At 50.6% G+C, this 20261-nt stretch overlaps 1 protein-coding gene across 1 annotated transcript in view; it reads left to right on the top strand.

The window, feature by feature from the left end:
• Positions 1-20038, top strand: part of RSPO4 (R-spondin 4) — a 39687-nt gene extending 19649 nt beyond the window's left edge. Inside the window, exons 2-5 of the mRNA XM_065893274.1 lie at positions 12747-12935; positions 13637-13777; positions 16382-16567; positions 19935-20038. Of these exons, the coding sequence (XP_065749346.1) occupies positions 12747-12935; positions 13637-13777; positions 16382-16567; positions 19935-20038 (620 nt within the window). The remainder of the gene's footprint in view (positions 1-12746; positions 12936-13636; positions 13778-16381; positions 16568-19934) is intronic.
• The last annotated feature ends 223 nt before the right edge of the window (positions 20039-20261 follow it).

Here is a 20261-nt window from a genome sequence, read left to right on the forward strand (position 1 = left end):
ATCACATTGATTGATTTGCGTACATTGAAGAATCCTTGCATCCCTGGGATAAATCCCACTTGATCATGGTGTATGATCCTTTTCATGTGCTGTTGGATTCTGTGTGCTAGTATTTTGTTAAGGATTTTTGCATCTATATTCATCAGTGATATTGGTCTGTAATTTTCTTTTTTTGTAGTATCTTTGTCTGGTTTTGGTATCAGGGTGATGGTGGCCTCATAGAATGAGTTTGGGAGTGTTCCTTCCTCCACAATGTTTTGGAAGAGTTTGAGAAGGATGGGTGTTAGCTATTCTCTAAATGTTTGAGAGAATTTACCTGTGAAGCCATCTGGTCCTGGACTTTTGTTTGTTGGAAGATTTTTATTCACAGTTTCAATTTCATTACTTGTGATTGGTATGTTAATATTTTCTATTTCTTCTTGGTTCAGTTTTGGAAGGTTATACCTTTCTAAGAATTTGTCCATTTCTTCCAGGTTGTCCATTTGATTGGCATAGAGTTGCTGGTAGTAGTCTCTTAGGATGCTTTGTATTTCTGCAGTGTCTGTTGTACCTTCTCCTTTTTTATTTCTAATTTTATTGATTTGAGTCCTCTCCCTGTTTTTCTTGATGAGTCTTGCTAATGGTTTATCAATTTTGTTTTTCTTCTCAAAGAACCAGCTTTTAGTTTTATTGATCTTTGCTATTGTTTTCTTTGTTTCTATTTCATTTTTTTCTGCTCTGATCTTTATGATTTCTTTCCTTCTGCTAACTTTGGGTTTTGTTTGTTCTTCTTTCTCTAGTTCCTTTAGGTGTAAGGTGAGATTGTTTATTTGAGTTGTTTCTTGATGTAGGCTTGTATAGCTATAAACTTCCCTCTTAGAACTGCTTTTGCTGCGTCCCATAGGTTTTGGATTGTCGTGTTTTCATTGTCATTTGTCTCTAGGTATTTTTTGATTTCCTCTTTGATTTCTTCAGTGATCTCTTGGTTATTTAGTAACGTAGTGTTTAGCCTCCATGTGTTTCTGTTTTTTACATTTTTCCCCCAGTAATTCATTTCTAATCTCATAGTGTTGTGGTCAGAAAAGATGCTTGATATGATTTCAATTTTCTTAAATTTACTGAGGCTTGATTTGTGACCTAAGATGTGATCTATCCTGGAGAATGTTCCCTGCGCACTTGAGAAGAAAGTGTAATCTGCTGGTTTTGGATGGAATGTCCTATAAATATCGATTAAATCTATCTGGTCTATTGTGTCATTTAAAGCTTCTCTTTCCTTATTTATTTTCATTTTGGATGATATGTCCATTGGTGTAAGTGAGGTGTTAAAGTCCCCCACTATTGTTGTGTTACTGTTGATTTCCTCTTTTACAGCTGTTAGCAGTTGCCTTATGTATTGAGGTGCTCCTATGTTGGGTGCGTATACATTTATAATTGTTATATCTTCTTCTTGGATTGATCCCTTGATCATTATATAGTGTCCTTCCTTGTTTCTTGTAACATTCTTTAATTTAAAGTCTATTTTATCTGATATGAGTATTGCTACTCTAGCTTTCTTTTGATTTCCATTTACAGGGAATATCTTTTTCCATCTCCTCACTTTCAGTGTGTTTGTGTCCCTAGGTCTGAAGTGGGTCTCTTGTAGACAGTATATATATGGGTCTTGTTTTTGTATCCATTCAGGGAGCCTGTGTCTTTTGTTTGGAGCATTTAATCTATTCTCATTTAAGGTAATTATCGATATGTATGTTCCTATTACAATTTTCTTAATTGTTAGGGGTTTGTTTTTGTAGGTTCTTTTCTTCTCTTGTGTTTCCCACTTAGTGAAGTTCCTTTAGCATTTTTTTGTAGAGCTGGTTTGTTAATGCTGAATTCTCTTAGCTTTTGCTTGTTTGTAAAGCTTTTGATTTCTCCATCAAATCTGAATGAGATCCTTGCTGGGTAGAATAATCTTGGTTGTAGGTTCTTCCCTTTCATCACTTTAAGTATATCATGCCACTCCCTTCTGGCTTGTAGAGTCTCTGCTGAGAAATCAGCTGTTAACCTTATGGGAGTTCCCTTGTATGTTATTTGTCATTTTTCCCTTGCTGCTTCCAATAATTTTTCTTTTTCTTTAATTTTTGCCAATTTGATTACTATGTGTCTCGGTGTGTTTCTCCTTGGGTTTATCCTGTATGGGACTCGCTGCGCTTCCTGGACTTGGGTGGCTATTTCCTTTCCCATGTTAGGGAAGTTTTCGACTATAATCTCTTCAAACATTTTCTCTGGTCCTTTCTCTCTCTCTTCTCCTTCTGGGACCCCTATAATGTGAATGTTGCATTTAATATTGTCCCAGAGGTCTCTTAGGCTGTCTTCATTTCTTTTCATTCTTTTCTCTTTATCCATTTCTGCAGCAGTGAATTCCACCATTCTGTCTTCCAGGTCACTTATCCGTTCTTCTGCCTCAGTTATTCTACTATTGATTCCTTCCAGTGTAGTTTTCATTTCAGTTATTGTATTGTTCATCTCTGTTTGTTCTTTAATTCTTCTAGGTCTTTGTTAAACATTTCTTGCATCTTCTCGATCTTTGCCTCCATTCTTTTTCCGAGGTCCTGGATCATCTTCACTATCATTATTCTGAATTCTTTTTCTGGAAGGTTGCCTATCTCCACTTCATTTAGTTGTTTTTCTGGGGCTTTATCTTGTTCCTGGTATATAGCCCTCTGCCTTTTCATCCTGTCTGTCTTTCTGTGAATGTGGTTTTTGTTCCACAGGCTGCAGGATTGTAGTTCTTCTTGCTTCTGCTGTCTGCCAACAATTCTTTTTTAAAGCAGCGAAGATTTTCTGAAGGTCTCTGGCAGCTGCTTTGGGCTGCTCAGGGCCCTCAGTGCTCCCATCAGGAACACAAGTGTGACCTCCCTTAATGAATAGCTAATGAAGGCAGACCATATCTTGTGGATCCAGGGTGGGTCGTTAAGGGTTAAGGAAGCAGATATTTGGGTTGATGCGGGGAGGTATTCCAGGCACAAGCAGCCCGCTCTGGACTGTCCACCCTCCCCCGCCCAGCAGGAGGGCTGGGCAGTGGTAGCACAGCCAAGGCCTTCTCCATGCTTCAACCTCCAGGCACTAGAATCCTTTTGGTATGGGTCTCATCTGTCCACACACACCTGCCACTGTCTCAGAGACACACACATGCTCAGGGCACACGAACCCAGCCCCTCTTCTTGACATGCTGGGCTTGGCAGGGACTGTCCTCAACTTGGGCCACTTGGGAAAATATCCCTCCTATGAGTGGTAAGAGGGGCCAAGTTGCCCCTTCCAAATATCAGCCCAACCTCTCATCCATCGTCACGCCAGCAGGGACAGGCACTGTGACACAGTAGAGTTTGGGGGCTCTGTCTAACTCTGTGACTTATAGTTGTTGGCTTTTGAGCCTTAGTTTGCTCCTCAGTAAAGTAAGAAGTAGTAACAGCACCTGCCGTCTTGCTTCTTTTTTGGGGGTGGGGGGGTACGCGGGCCTCTCACTGCTGTGGCCCCTCCCGTTGCGGAGCAACAGGCTCCGGACGCGCAGGCTCAGTGGCCATGGCTCACGGGCCCAGCCGCTCCGCGGCATGTGGGATCTTCCCGGACCGAGGCACGAACTCGTATCCCCTGCATCCGCAGGCGGACTCTCAACCACTGCGCCACCAGGGAAGCCCCGTCTTGCTTCTTAAAATGAGGTCTGGGGACCAGCACGATCAGCATCCCCCAGGAGCATCGTACAAAAGCAGAATCTCAGGCCCCAGCCCAGACCTTTAGCATCAAAATCTACACTTGAACCCGAGGTCCCTGGGCACTCTGTGTGCTCCTTAGAGTTTGGGACGCCCTGGCTGACCTCACAGAGTGGTTTCTGAAAATCACGCGAGTTCATACACATATGACCCCAGGCACACCAGTGTACACATTAAACCAACAGCATATATCGAGGGATGGAGGTGTCTCTGCTTTTAATAAGCAGCCCCAAGTGATTCTGATGTGGATTTAAATCTCAGGATCACCACTGGCTGGGAAACAGCAGATGTGGGTATGAACCCTGGCTCCACTTCCAGCCTCCATCTCCCCACCTCCCCAGCCCATGGAAGTCGATGTCTGAAAAGGATTCTATGTGGATTTCAAGCAGGGGCTGGGGCAGGGCACTTCCCCACCTCCCCAGGCCTAGGTAGGTGGCAAGAGAATCACTTGTAGAGAGCTTAGAGGGGACCTGAAGGACGGGGAAATAGGCATGTCACCCCTGATTGAACACGCAGGTACTGATCTGCCCCACATCATGGAAATGAGGGGAGATGAGTACGGGATGAGGAGAAAATGAATGAGAGATGCAGAAGAGGCAGGGTCTGTCCTGCGAACACATGTACTGCCACTGTTTGGCTAATTTCCTGTCTCAGTCAAGGTCAAATGGACATTGAAGGAGGCAGTAGCCTTAGCACAGCACTGGGAACCTAGCAAGGCCTTAGCAAGGGGACCTGTTATTCTGTGTGGAGGATTAAAGGAGGTGCTGGGATACACTGGCAGCTGGGAGGCCGTGTGGCCTCGAGATGAAGCCTTCAGGTTCTGCAGCCACACTGCCTGGGTCCTCTTACTAAGTGACCTCAGGCAAGCAGCAGCCCTGCCCTGGACCTCAGTTTCCTCCTCTCTGAAATAGATATAATAAGTATACCTAAATTAATTTTGCAGCATCTCTATATGGAATGGTAAGCAGCTATAAAAAAGCATGAGTCAGTGATGTGCAACATTCGCCAGGGTAATTTAAGTGAGCAAAGCATGGTGCTAAAGAGTCTGTGGAGTGTGCTGTGGTTTATCCCTGCCCTCCTGGAGCTCACCTTTCAGTGGTGGGAAAGAGACACCAAAAATTCAAACAAACACATCACATATCAGGTGGGGATAAATGCCAAAGAAAAACAAAGCAGGGTGAGACAAGGATGCAGGGATGGGTGCTACTTCAGGCGAGGTGGTCAGGGAGGTCTCACAGAGAAGGGGACGTTCCAGCAGAGACCTGAAGTGGAGTAAGCCCTGAGGATGTATGTGGGGAGGGCATTCCAGGCAGAGGGAGGGGCAAGTGCAAAGGCCTTGAGGAGGGAGTGGTCTTGGCATGTTTGAGGAACGGCAAGGATGAGGCCAGCATGACTGGAGCAGGGCAAGCGATGATTGGGAGGGAAGGGGGAAAACGTGTTGGTGCAGACCAATTTCTGATAGATTCCATGTGGGACAGGAAGGAAAGAAAAGAGGCAGGGTGACTCCAAGATTTCTGACCATAAGTGGAGTAGCCATTCACCCAGATGGACAGGAGAGGCAGGTTTGTGGGGAAGGAGGGGAAAGGATTACAAGTTTCCATTTTGGATGTGTGCCTATTGTTACTATATTCTGAGGGTCCTACGCATTAACCCCTTGGTGTCATGCAGACACCTTAGCAAGGATTCACTGTCTGCTCCTTGCCCAAGCTCCCTCCCTGCCACCAACTTATATACTGTCATGTACTCACCTCTCTTAAAAACCTTTCTTTCTCCCACACAGACTAGCCCTGCTCTCGTCCCCACATCTGCCTCTCCAGAAAATCATCCCTGATGACTGCAGTCTGTGCCCAGCCGCTGGCTCTGAGCTCTGCTGGGCAGACATCATCAGCTTTCTTTGCAATGTATGAGCCTAGTTCTCCCAACTAGACTGCAGCCTCCCTGAGAACAGTTTTTGAGAACTTTTATTAAGCCATCATTCATTCATTCATGCATTATTCTTTCTTTTAAGAAATAGTGGGCACCTACAATGGGCAAGACTGGTAATTTGAAGGAGAATGAGCCAGGCTGGGCCCCAGCCCTCAAGTGAGCACCTCGGGGTGCCTCTCGTGTATCTCCCATGAAGCAAGTTATGACGTAATGCTCATTCATCAGCCATGAGCTGTGCTAAGTACTTTGCATGGACGAGCTCACAAGTGCCTGGGAGGTGCTTGCTACTACCATTGTCCCCATTTTGCAGAAGAGGAGACTGAGGTTTAGAATAGTGAAGCCACTTCCCTAAGATCACCCAGCCAGAAAATGGTGTTTTGTCATGCTGCAAAGCTGAGATCGTCTCAATGTCCCCACACCTGCAGGAGTCTCCAAACCTGGAGTCATCTCTAGGGCCCGTGCCTTGCTGACGATGGTGCAATCTGCCCCAGAGGCAGGAATGTGCCTGGGGCCTCTGAGCCAGCCTCCAGTGGCAGTGACTGCCTCCCATATGTGGCGGTCTGAGCAGGCGGACGGGAGCCCAGACGTTGTTTATTTCCTCTGGTTATCGGTGACATGCATCCCACACTGCCAGGCAGGGATCCGAGAAGGCACTGCCCATCACTCTCTGCATGGGGCCCCCCTACATGGTTCTGGATCCTTCTCAAGGACATAGCAGGGCCCAGGGCAGGGCCTGGCCCTCCTCAGGTTGCACTGCCTTGGGGCAGGGAGCAGCGGTCTCTTTTTCTTCTTCCCCATCTTCCTCACCCACAGGGAGTCCTTCGGGACAGCTGTGTCAAATCCTTTAGTCCACCATGACACACAATGTTCTCATGCAAAACACACTTCCCTGGGCACATCCCAATTATGAAGAAACTCTACCCCAAAAATGTTGACATCAAATTAAAAGTTCTGCACTGATTGCCAAAGCAAGTCCAAGATCACAAACACCAATGGAGGTGTGGCAGGTGGCGACAGTAACATTACTGAGACCCTCGTTAAGTGTCAAGCCTGCTCAGGTCCTCAAGGTTCTGTAAGGTTGGCCAGTGTGATTTCTATTTTACAGATGGGAAAACTGAAGCACAGAGAGATTAAGGCACTAGCTTAGGTCACATGGGCAAGGATAAAGGGTAGAGCTGGGATTTGAACTCGAGCAGTCTGGCTCTTAACCCAACTCCACTTTAAAGTGGGAACCGGTTAGCAGTGTAAATTCTCAGCCTCCCCGCTGCCCAACCCCAGACTTACTGGATCAGCAGCTCTGGGGGAAGGCCCAGCAATCTGTGTTTTTAACAAGCCCTCTAGGTGAATTTGATACGTGCCCAAGTTTGGGACCCCCTGCTCTACATTGCCTTCTAATGTGAACGAATGAAGCAGGTACAAGATAAACAGCAGCTCGAGGGGGATAACACATGGCAGCTGACCTTTGCCCTCAGTGTCAGGGGTAGCAATAGGGAGTGGGTGGGGGGTGGACTGACAAACTGGAGAGCACATGCCCCATCTATGGAACTCCAACCAAATGTTGCCCTGCAGGAATGCAGGCCCGGTGTTAGCAGGTATTCATACCTTTTCCAGAGAAGTCCAAATTCCAGCTTCTTATGTGAAATCTGATTTTTTTTAATGTTGGCAAATCTTTTTTTTTGGTTTTTTTAAGTGTGTGCTGGAGTTCTTGGCTTGGGTATTGAGGATTTTTCATTGACAGACTCACTGTGGGCTGCTGAGATGAGCCTGTCTGGGGAAAACAGGTAATTTTCAGGGTCCAAGATGTCTCCCTGTGCCTTTTGACCCCCTCAAGGAAAGCACTGCAGAGTGAAGGTGGGTGGGAGATGTGATAATGTAGAGATGACCCTGAATCCACTCAAATCCCTAAATGAAAAAATGTAGAGATCACTTGCAAACACTGAACCATTGACTCCTATCGAAACAAGGGGCTTGGAGGGCTTCCCTGGTGGCGCAGTGGTTGAGAGTCCGCCTGCCGATTCAGGGGACACGGGTTCGTGCCCCAGTCCGGGAAGATCCCACATGCTGCGGAGCGGCTGGACCCGTGAGCCATGGCCGCTGAGCCTGCGCGTCCAGAGCCTGTGCTCCGCAACGGGAGAGGCCACAACAGTGAGAGGCCCGCGTACCACAAAAAAAAAAAAAAACAAGGGGCTTGGGGTCATTTTCAGGATGTGGATGACTCTGAGGTTGGGAACTCTCGTTTCAAAGAACACAGGTCATTCCCTGATCCCAACAGAAAGAAAAACCTGCCCTTCACCCAAGACCAAATCTGCCTCCTCTCTCTCTTCCCTGAGCCCTTCACCGTCCTGAGGATGAAAGACCATCTCCCTGGAGATGGTGGTTGGTGGCTGTCCTCCACCAATGCCTGTGGCCTCCGTTTTCTCACCAGTGAAAGGAGAGGAGGGTCCAAATCCCACCATGTATCGTGACAGTGAGGGAACAGGAAAGGAATTTATATTTACGGAGAAGGACCTACGACATGCCAGGCACTAGCTGCTTGCACACACCTCATAACAAAATGTGTGGGAGTAGGGGTCGTTGCCACAGTTTTTCAGGTGGAGAAACTGAGGCCCACATTGATGAAGGTACTTATCCAAGGTCAGTCAGTGGGTGGTGGAGCCAGGATTTGAACCTGGGCACCTGGACCATAATACACGTCCTTAGGTATTTGAGGGCAGAAAACAATATAATAACAAGATATCCAATTTATCAGAAGTCTGCTGCCAGGCTTTAAGCTAAGAGTTTTCCATGTACCATCTCCTTTCATCACAACAACACTGCAAGTTAAGCATTATCCCCCGTTTTACAGCTAGAATAACTGAGGCCCAGAGAGTTAAAAGTACTTTGCCCGTGATCACACAGCTGCTGCCACATTTCATAACCATCGAGCCCCCAGCACTGGACCTCACAGAAAGTAGGGGCTCAGTAACCGTTGAATGAATGGATGGATGGATCACTCAACCTTGGGCTAATGCACGTACAGAGTTGTTATAAGCCTGCATCCCTTTGTAAACTGCCAACCCCACTGTCATTTTCCGTAACATGGACATCCAAGTCTCAGCTTGTCCCCTGGGTGCTTGGGGAAGGACAGTATGACTCAGATGTCATTCCAAGCCCCTCCAGCTGCTGGAGCAACACAAGGCCATCCTTTTTGGTACAACTGACACTTTGACCAGGGGAGGATGTTCTTGATTATGGGAGATACTGATTAAGGGAAATCACAGGGGGTGCCATCCCCTCTGATGCCCCAAGAAAGCTCGGGGAACTTGCACATCAGAGCTCAAATACTTCATTTAGAAACGTGTATCAGAGCTGCTAGAGGGCAGCAAAGAAGGCCAGCATGCAGGTGAGGTGTAGAAGGAGCCAGGGGTTTTCAAACTGTGCTCCCTACAATCCCAGGGTCCCTTGGCGTGCCATGGTCAGGCTGGGTGGGCAGTGCTTCAGGTCCCTTGGCCTTGCTGAAGCAGAGCTGCTCCACCATGATCTGTTGGGCTCCACCTATCTGGTGAGATACACCTTTTTTTTTTTTTTTGCAGTACGCGGGCCTCTCACTGCTGTGACCTCTCCCGTTGCAGAGCACAGGCTCCGGACGTGCAGGCTCAGGGGCCATGGCTCACGGGCCCAGCCGCTCCGCGGCATGCGGGATCTTCCCGGACCGGGGCACAAACCCGTGTCCCCTGCATTGGCAGGCGGACTCTCAACCACTGCGCCAGCAGGGAAGCCCGAGATACATCATTTTGATTGCAATTTGACAGGAAGAGAGCTAGCTCAAGTGAACTAGTGACTTTCTTTGGAGCTATGGGGTGAGCCAAGCCTTGAGGGACTGGAACCTGGGCTTGGAAGATGGTCAGAAACTCTGACCATCTAGGGCCCATGAAGTTTCTGGTTGCTTTTTTTTCTCTCCCTGCATCTGATTTATTTTTTTTTCTCTCTCTCTCTGTGTGGTCAGGAGTCTTTGGCTGCACGTGACAGAAAACCCTACTCAAAATGGCTTTAGAAAAGAAGAGATTTTATGGACCCTCCTAGGGATGGATCCAGGTGCACAGACAATCTCTTGTGTGGCCTCCATTCTCGGGACACTCGCCCCTCATGCGTTGCCCACCAGCTGTGGTCTACACCTTCTCAAATCCAAACAGAGTGTAAACACACACACACACACACACACACACACACACACACACACACACACACATACACGCAATCCTAAGACTAGCTCTAGCTGAAACATGTGCCTGTGTCTGAACCAGTCACTGCAGTCAAGGGGACCTGGTTCTCTGGTTGCCGAATCCCAGGTTAAATGCATCTGGACAGAGATGGTTGCACCTGAACCTGAAAGTCAAAGATGGGGCCTCTGTTAGCAAAGAAAGGTGCCACAGTTACCAGTGCTCACCAAAGCTTCTCGCACAGGCCGCCCTGCCCTCCTACAAACGTCCTTAGGGCAAGAGGCCATCCTAGACCATTGTCTGTTGGCCCACAGTCAAAATTCTCAAGAGAGATGGTCTAATTGTCCCAGCCTGGATGAACTGTCGGGCCCTGGTACAGCCTGTCCACCACTGGCCAGGGGACAGGGTCATGCAGTACAAGAATATTTGCCACGTCTGGTTCTCAGGGAAAGGAGATTGTGAGCAGGGAAGACACTTCCACAATGCCAATTACATCTATTTTGGTCTTGTTTAAATGCACATCCCTGGGCCTATATACTTTACAAGCCTCCCTGGGGATTCTTACGCACAGTCAAGTTTAAGAACCATCAAGTTTGGATCTTTCTAAAGCAGCATTGTACAAACTGTAGCTGTCGTCACTCATTATTCATAAAATTAGCATTCAGGTCTCTATACCCGCGGCCTTGGGGAAGTGGGAGGAACAGTACTGCTCTTTGTAGTGAGTTAGAGATATGATGACAAGCCTGAGTGAGGCCATCAGAATGAAAAAGTCAGAGGTGCCATTACAACATAGAGGCACTAGAGGGCACCCTACCAACTGCCGGGACCAAGGATGCAGCAGGAGGCAGAGACAACTCTACAAAACCCCGGTGATGAATGATGCTAGTTGAGACCCATCACCTGTGCGCGTGCGCGCGCGCACACACACACACACACACACACACACACACACACACACACACACACACACACACACACACACCGCACCCTCTGAGGTCAGGGGAGGGTCCTTGTTGGGTTCTTTTTTCTGCAGCATGTTGAAATATCACTCCACAAATAGTGCTGTAGCTCTAATTGGAATTTCTTTGCTGTTTGGCTACCTGACCTTGGGGAAGGCTGCACCTCCTCTGGCTTCAGCGTCCCCAGTGACGTGGCATGGGTTGTGCTGAGTGACCCCTAAGCTCTTCCAAGAGACAGTGGTTAGTAAGAGTTTTGCTTTGTCACCATCTGCGTTGCTATTACAGTCACTAATGTGGGCTTCAGCCCTACTACCAGGCATATCTGATTGGCCAGGTTTTGGTCAATGCCCACTCACTGTCGACTTGAAGGGTCAGGCCTCTATGGATTCTGTTCCTGGGGGCAGGCACCAGGATTTGCCCTTCTCCAGGGCCTCTCACAACAGGGAATTCCTCTGAAAGGAAGATGGGGCACCAATAGGAAGGGGGTGGGGGTGAGGCTGGAGAGTCAAGAATGTCCCCTACTAGGTGGCCATGGGCTCGGGTGGGCCAAAGTGTATAAGTAGTTTATTAAACAGGCTGACCTTGATGGAGTATTAACATACATGAAACAGCTTCATGTTTCCCTAATTGCTGTGTCTAAGAAGCTGCCTGGTCCTCTTCTGTCCCTTAATGACACCTGGTCACTTTCTGACTCTCCCCAAATACCATCTTCCCCCGATGGCCTGCCCTGCTGCCTCTTGCTGGGGCACCCGCCAGCAACCAGCCTTCTTGGGGAGGCAGCAGCCACGGCACTTGAGCCTGGCTACTCCTAGGGGGCCCTTGCTGCTGCGAACCCCCTTGCTTGCCATGAAGAATGTGCAGGCTCTTCTGCTGCCTCCCCCTCCCAACTTGGCCCTTCTCTCTCCTGGTCTCTTTTCTCTGCTCAAAGAGATGTTGGACGGGGCAGACCTGCAGGGCTGCCACACAGGTTCATGTCCAACCAAGGCGTGAGGTGCTGGTCACCCCTTTTTGCAGGCATCCGTCTCTGTGAGGGGTACCCTTGCCTCTCCTCCCTCTTGGTTTGGGGGTTGGGAACAGCGGGAAAGCCACAGCGCTCCACCTTCCCCAGGCTGACAGCTCCTAAGTCCCCTGAGTCCCCCTCTCTAGGTGGTCAGCTTGATCAGGTGGCGGTCAGACAGCAGAGACTCCCTATAAGCCTCGGAGAAGCTCTCTTTCCAGGGTATTTTCCACCTCTTTCTTCGCAGTTTTGAGCCCTGGTTGCCAATTCTGGAACAACAAAAAGTTCCTTTCCTCCACTTGCTATACTTGATGATTTGGGGAGCCTTTGACAATGGTGGCAGTGAGGAACGGGGTATTGTTCCGAAAGGCAGCAGGAGGGTGAGGGGCTCCTCCACAGGCATGTGAACCCCACATCCAGTCAAACATACACACTATGTTAGTGAAGATCAAGTTTGTCTGTGAGTGACAGAGGACTCCAAATAACGGTGGTATGAACAAAATAGATACTGATTTTTCTCTCATGTAACAGTCTGCACAGGCAGAAGAGGGCTGATGCAGCACTTCTACCTTCCTCGAGGACCCAGGATCTTTTTATCTTATTTCTCCAGTATCCTTAACACATGGTCTCTGCCTCATGATCCAAAATAGATGCTCACGCTCCAGCCATCATGTTCACATTCCACCCAACAGGAAGGATGAGGGGATGACAAAGGGTATGTCCCTGCCCTTTAAGCTCTCTAGAAGTTGCACACACTGCTTTACCTTATAACACACCAGATTTTGGTCGCATGACCACATCTAGTTGCATGGGAAATGCAGTCATCTGGGTGGCCGTGTGCTCAATTGCTATACCAATGAGACAGTCTGAGCTGCTCACGCATATGGTTTGACTATCTCTCTCTTCCTTTCCCCACCCTCCACCCTGGTCTGGCTGGCAGTGGGCACTGGTCTGGGGGGCAACTGCACAGGCTGTGTCATCTGCTCAGAGGAGAATGGCTGCTCCACCTGCCAGCAGAGGCTCTTCCTGTTCATCCGCCGGGAAGGTATCCGCCAGTACGGCAAGTGTGTGCATGACTGTCCCCCCGGCTACTTCGGCGTCCGCGGCCAGGAGGTCAACAGGTGCAAAAGTATGTGGCCCCTCCCTTGTCCTGTGCTAGCACTGTGCTCCTAAGCATCTCTGGCCCACATCCTACCTCTAGCCCAATGCAGCCCCAGGGGAAGTAGTACATGCCTGAGCCCAGACTCTGAGACACTTGCTTGCTTTCAGGCTGGCTGTGAAGCCCTAAGCAAGTCAGTGCCCTCTCTGGGCTCAACACTAATGGGACAGGGGACCTTCACTTCTACCCTAGTTTGGCTTTGTGGCCTTTGGCATGCTACTCACTCTCTCTGGGCCTAGCTCAATAGGAAAAGAAGCCCTAACTCCTAACTCTAATTTTCACTGTGACCTGGACAAATCATGACCATCTCGGAGCTTTGATGGAAATGGAGTGGGGAGTCCTCACTCCCAGTCCAGATTTACTGTGTGACTTTAGGCAAGTTACTTGCCCTCTCTGAGCCTCAGCTAAAATGAGACAGGAAATCAAAATAACCACGTTACCTTGGACATGTCACCTGCCCCCACTGAGCCTCAGTTCAAATGAGAACAAGAGTTCTTGAATGCAGCCCAGTTTGACCCTGGACAAGTCTGGGCTTCAAAGGACACACTGAATCCAGACCCCAGGGCTACAGAGCTTGGGCTACTCAGAGGCCCTCCCCAGTCCCAGGCAGTCCCAGAGGGTCCCCTCCCTGGGCAGCCATCTCACCAAGGGTGGCCCTGGCTGTATTACAGAATGTGGGGCCACATGTGAGAGCTGCTTCAGCCAGGACTTCTGCATCCAGTGCAAGAGGCGGTTTTACCTGTACAAGGGAAAGTGTCTGCCCACCTGCCCGCCGGGCACCGCGGCCCAGCAGAGCACATGGGAGTGCCAGGGTGAGTGGGGGCATCCCCACCCTGCCCTGTCCCCTCCCTCCCTGGAGCAGGGGCTGGTGAGGGGTGTCAGGAGACCTGGAAGAAATCATAGGAGAATGTCACATGGTGATGGGAAGCCCAACACCATGTCAGGTACACATATGAACCCTTCAATACACTAGACCCATCATAAGCACCACTATTATGATTACTATTACTACCAACATCTACATCAATATTATTGCCAAGAGAGGCCACAGAGCACAGAAGAAGAGCATTGATTTTGGAATAAGGCCTGGGTTCAAATGCTAGCTCTAAAATTCACCTCTAGTGACCTTGAGCAAGTCAGTTAAGCTCTCTGTCCCTCAGTTTCTCCAAATGTTAAAAAAATTACAATAGAACATAGAACCTACATCATGGGGGAGGGTTGTTGTAAGGGGTAAATTAATACAATTTAAAGCACTTAATATAGTAACTAACACAGCAAACGCTCAATGCATGTCATTATTATTACACATCATATTAGCTGTCATTACTGTTCTGTTTTCCCATCACTCCTTTTCAGACTCCTGTGTGAGCCCCTCCTCTGTGATCTGTCCTTACACAAGGATATTCTCCAGTGTTCTCACCTAAATCACATATCTCTGCCTATACATTCTCTCTGGGCACATGTTCACAGTCATTCCAAAAGCTGATGGCTCCTAACTCACTGTCCTCAACTGCATTTCTCCATGGGCAGCAGACTCACATCCTCACCTGCTCTATGGATGCCTCCTTCCCTCCCTCCCCATCCCCAGCCTGGGGCTTCCTCTGGGCTTCCTCCATCAATAACCAGCTCCGGGCATCACTGTGGGCTCCTCTCTCTCATCCTACATCCAATCCAATCTCGTTCTTTCACTCAGGAAATATTTACTAGAGCATCTTCTACGCTCCAGGCACTTTCAAAGTTGCTGGGGACATATCAGTGAACAAAACAGACAAAGCTTCTGCCCTTATAGACGTGACATTTTAGTGAGGAGACGGAAGACACACAAAAATAAATACAGATGTTAGGTGGTAAAAAGAACTCTGAGGAAAATGAAGGAGAATAAAGCCCCCAAACCTGCCCCACCCCTCCTTCCCCCTTTTCCGCACCCCATCCCCACACATCCCTTTCTCCCCACCCTCTGCCCATTGCTGGGATCTTGGCCACAGCCTCTTGCCTACCTGCCTCCCTCTGGTCTCACTGCCTCTAGCCCAGCTGGCTCATTTCAGAAGCAAGAGTGATTGTTTCAAAATGACAATCTGATCAGGCTTCTCTTCTGCTCAAGGCCCTTCAGTGGCTCCCATGGTCCTCAGGTAGAGTCCCCAGGCTATGGGCAGTCTGGTCCCCATCTGCCACCTCTCCACCCCTATCCTTTTTTTCATTTCCCATTTGAGTCCGTGCTCCAACTTCCCCACGAGGGCAGAGTCATCCTGGGGATTTTGCTAGGGTTATTCCTTTCACCTGGAGCACTTCTCCTTCCTGCCCCTCCCTGAGCCTGGCTGACCTCCCCAGCCCTACTTCAAGACACAGATCAGGAGTCTCCTCCTCCAGGAAGCCTTCCAGGTCACCCAGGCTGGGACCCTCTGGTCTCCCACAGCTGCCTGTTTTTCCCCATCACTGTCAGAGCACCCTGCCTTCCAGCCTGACCGCTCTAGACAGTGAACTCTGGGAGGCAGACCCAAGACCAGCAGACAGACTGGCAGGGTCTGTCTGGTTCCTGCTGCACCTCGGCACCCAGCACGGCATGTGGCACACAGTAGGTGCTCAGTCTTTGCTTCCCAAATGAATGCATCTGTGAAGGACCATCATTCTAAGGTCTGGAGAGCTGGTTTCTGGGCCCAACTGGATCTTAAACACTTGCAGTTGTTTTGTGAGCTCCTTCTCTGTTCCCTTAGCAAGCCCCTCACCTGCTCTAGACCTCAGTGTCCTAATCTGCAAAATGGGGTATTAATAGCTGCCCGACCCTCTGCCTACCTTTCAGGGACTCTTCAAAGAGTCAAATGGGAAAGAATACTATATATGTTCATATATTTTGAAAATTTCTCCCTACTAAGACCTTTTATGTCCGTGACTTCATTTTTCCTCACAACAGTCCAGTGTAGCTCCCACCTCGTACAGCTGATCAAAGGCACACGATCAAGTTCAAAATCCAGGTCCTGGCCCCGAGGGCCTCCCAGCTGACCTTGAACCTTCACTCCACCCCCACTGTAGCTCCCTCGACCCGGACACAGGGTGGCCAGGCCCCCAGGCTGTGCACAGCTGCCCCGCATGCACTTCCTTCCATCACCACCTGATGAAGTCCTCTCTCCCTTCAGCTCCTTTGTCACCTCCTCAGGGAAGCCCTCCCCTTTAAAGCCACACAACGGGTCCCTCAGGCTTCTGGCCCGCAGCAGCCTCTGCTTGCTCTAGTACAGCTCTCATCCCAGGCTCTTACAAGTAGCTGTTTAAACGTCCCCCTCTGCTGCTTGTAATAGCCTGTGACTCCTTTGCATGAGGAGATGGTGTCTTCAGGGAACTGAACCGCTCAGACCCTGCCCTTGAGCTGAGCAACACGCACTGCCGGCTGACCCCATCTGTCTGTCTGTCTCTCCACCTCACAGAGGAGTGTGAGCTGGGCCCCTGGGGCAGCTGGAGCCCCTGCACACACAACGGGAAGACCTGCGGCTCAGCCTGGGGCCTGGAGACCCGCGTGCGGGAGGCCGGCCGGGCCGGGCGGGAGGAGGCAGCCACCTGCCAGGTGCTATCTGAGTCAAGGCAATGTCCCATTCGGAGGCCCTGCCCAGGAGGTGAGCACCAGGCCGGGCACGGGGGGCAGCAGCAGGCAGGGCCCAGGGTGGCTCTGAGTGGCCTTGGGACACAGCCCCCACAACGAGTCCCTGTAAGGCTGCCTGAAAGCCCCCCACTAGCCACACCTTTCTGTGTCTTGAGCATTGCCCCCTCTGGTGTCCTCCTACTGGGGTCAGTCCCAGACCCCCTGGGAAGATCAAGCTTGCCCTTTCCAGCGGGAGTTTGCGACCCTTTCAGACTGACACCTCCTGTCAAAGGACTTGGGACGCCCTCTTTACACTCTGAAACAAAGTCATGGATAATGTGACCCACTGGCACTGGTCATTTTTTAAAAGACTCAGTGTAGTGCTTAACTATAAAAGAGAAATAAAAGAAATTTCATTACGGCAGCGCTGGGGCCCAAGGCACCAGGGAGTACTGACCGAAGTCAAATCACAGTGAAAGTGGTAGCCATCCACGGTCAGGGCCTCATGCACGGCTGTGTTGCCATCAGGGACGCAAATTCCCAAATGGCGACCAGCTCTTAGTAAAGTCCAACAAAACTGTCTGACTTCTCGATTGACACCACGCTGGCAGCCCTAGAATATTCGGTAATGGACAAGTGTTCGCAAACACTTGGCATTCACACAGGAGACAGAGTTCAACTCTGAGCTCCCTACGTGAGGCTGGAGCAGCCGTTAGAGAACTGGCTGGGATGGGGCCTTCTTCCTGGGGGACTGTCCCACGCAGCACCCCCCCAATCCCTTCCACTGAATGGCCCAGGGAACCCCTTCATTGTAACAACCGAGATCACCACAGAGTTCCAGAATACCCCAGTGGCTATGAAGAACCACTGATTTAAATAGAAGAGAGGCCACAGAGTGTGTGGGTAAGATGTAAACAGTGAGTGGTAATAATGTGGCATTAGCTGATGTTAACTGTGCACCTACTATGCACACGGCACTGTGATAATTCTCTACGTTCATTAAGTCATTTAATCTGCACAATGACGCTATGAGGTGGGTATTGTTATTCTAGTTTTACCGATGAGGAGATTAAGGCCCAGAGAGGTTGAGCCACTTGCTCAAGGGTCACACAGCTAGGGAAAGGTGGACCTGGAATTCAAACACAGGTCTGTGCGCAAAGAAGAATCTACAGCCACGGTAAGGGTGAGGGCCCTAGAGCTAGGTCACCTGGGGCTCACTGGGTCGGGGTGGAGTCAGGACTTAAACCCAGGGGCACCCCTGGTTTCAGAAAGGCTTGTGGTGTCTGGGTTGGGGGCGCAGATAACAGAGATGGAGGCACCTCGGGGCCATAGTGGACAGTTGGGGACAGAGGATGAGTTTGAGATGGGACCAGAGAAACTAAGAGACCCCAGACCTGAGGAAGCACCCACACAGACGGACAGGTGTCCGTAGCACTGTGGCCACATCTCTCATGGCATCTGAGAGCTAGTGGCTGATTGGCTGTGGAGGGATTGAGAGAGGAAAGCTGTTCCCCCAGGTAATAACAATAAGAATAGTAACAACAATAGCAACAGCAGCGAACATCCACAAAGCGCTGACCACGTGCTGGGCACTGTGCTAAGTGCTTTGTAAATATGATGCCTTTGATCCTCACAACAGCCCTGCTGTGGGCTCCCTGCGGCATCTGCTCTAATGTCCCTCCTCAGGGAGCCTTCCATGAGCTTCCCCCAACCAAGAGTCACTTTCCATCATATCACGTCACAGCTCTTAAATCTTCCTGAAATGGTCATACACATCCTTTGCTTGTTTAATGTCTGTCTTCCTCGATAGAGTGGGACCTCCAGTGAAAGCAAGCTCCTTGCTTTATTTCCAGCTCCCTCTCTAGCACCTAGAACAGGGCCTGGCACATAGTAGGTGCTCAGTCAACACTTGTGGATGGCAGGTGTGGGTGGGTAGGCAGGCCTAGGGAAGAGGTGGGGACCCAAAGCCTCTCACCCCATTTCCCACCTTCACAGCTGGCAAGGGCCCCTCAGGCAGCCCCCCACCCCATCCCCCAGATGCTGTCCTCCCCTGAGGGCTGACACAGTCAGCGGGAGCTTAGAGGGGCACCTGGCTTCAGCGCCCCTGAAGGGCCCAGGAGTGGGTGTAGGGGGCCCCAGAAGCGGGCAGCTAGGTCTCAGGGGATGACCCTGAGAAGGGAGGAGCCCTGACTCCAGAGGAGGTGGGCACACAGCTGATACTCAGGTAATAAAATTGCCCTCCCCTTGCCACTCCCAGCTCTCTAACTGCCTGACCCTGTGACCTTGGGAAGTGGTTCCCTGAGCCCCGGTTCCTTCATGTGCAAGGGGGCACACAGCTCCTGTGGGAGAAGAGTATGGGGCCAACGGTGGGTGAAAACGGCCTGGATGTGGAGACACTTTTAAAACAGAAATTTAGGGCTGGCCCTGCTCCCAGCCATGCCTCAGTCTTCTCACCTGTTGATAATAAAAATGACAAAAACAATGGGAAGAGCATTCCAGGCGGAGGGCAAAGCCAGTGCAAAGGTGTGGAGGTGGCATGACCCTGCCAGTGGCCAGGACAGTGTGAGCAAGGGGGCTGGGGCGGGTGCGGGGAGGCCACAGAGACAACATGGTCTTTTCCTCCAAGTGAGTGAGGAGTCACTTGAAAGTGATGCCCAGAACTCCAGCCCAGGCTGTGCCACTGAGTTAAGTGAGGCCCCCCCTGGGCCTCAGTCACCTCACCTGAGAAATGGGACTTGATAAGATGTTGGTGTTAGAAACTCACCCCAGCTCCACGGGGGATGGGGAGTGGGGCACAATGGGGTCAGGATCCCGAGGCAGGTCTGGGGTTTGCATCCACTCCCCACGGTGGGAACTGGGTGAGGCACAGACCCCCGTGATGGCGTCAGATGGGGCAGTGGGCCTGCGCCTGCTTCCCAGCTGTTATGCGGGTGACATACTCAGTGGGAGCATCAGCTAAGTGCTGACGTTACTGTTGTCGTTTTGAGGGCAGAGCTGGGCCCAAGCTGAGTGGGAAGGTTGGTGCCCGGACCCGGGTGAAAGGTGTTGAGTCTCCAGGGAAGAGCCCTGTAAACCTCACAGTGAGTGCACGTGGGCGTGTCATGGGCGCCCCCTCGAGGCCACCCTACGTCCCAACTGGGGTCCCAACAGTGGACCTGCAGGCCTGGCGGGGCAGATGCCCAGCATGGGTGGTGCTCAGCAGGTCAGCGCCCTCCCCACCCCGCGCCGAGGAACTGAGGGGAGTGTCCGGTTTGGGGTAAGTGATGCTGCCGTCCCAACTCCAAAAAGGAGTGATTGTCAGGTCAGCACCCTCATGTCATTCCGAGCCTGCTGCGGGGAGTGGGGGACACCCTCGTCTGTCAGGATGGCCTCAGCAACAACGCCCCGCTCTCTCGTTGCAGAGAGTAACCCCAACCTGCAGAAGAGCGGGAGAGATCGGCGCCCGCGCAAGGACCGGAAGCTGGACGGCAGGGGGGACGGGAGGCCCCGCCCAGCGCCCGCCTAGGCACGGCCCCCGCAGCCAGGCCGCCGGCAGCTCCAAGCTTTGTCTCGCGCGCTCCTCGCTTTCTTGCCGCTGCTTTCTCTTCCTTCTCTCTTCTCTTTCTCACCCACCTCTCCTCTCTTTTTTTCATTTTTATTTCCTGCATTTCTTCCACTTGTGTTTTCCCCTTCTTCCTCCCCTCCTTTCTCTTCTTTCTCTCTTTCCTTTTATCTTTTTCTTTCCTCCT

Source organism: Phocoena phocoena, chromosome 15 (genome assembly GCF_963924675.1).
Source record: "Phocoena phocoena chromosome 15, mPhoPho1.1, whole genome shotgun sequence".
NCBI lineage: Eukaryota > Metazoa > Chordata > Mammalia > Artiodactyla > Phocoenidae > Phocoena > Phocoena phocoena.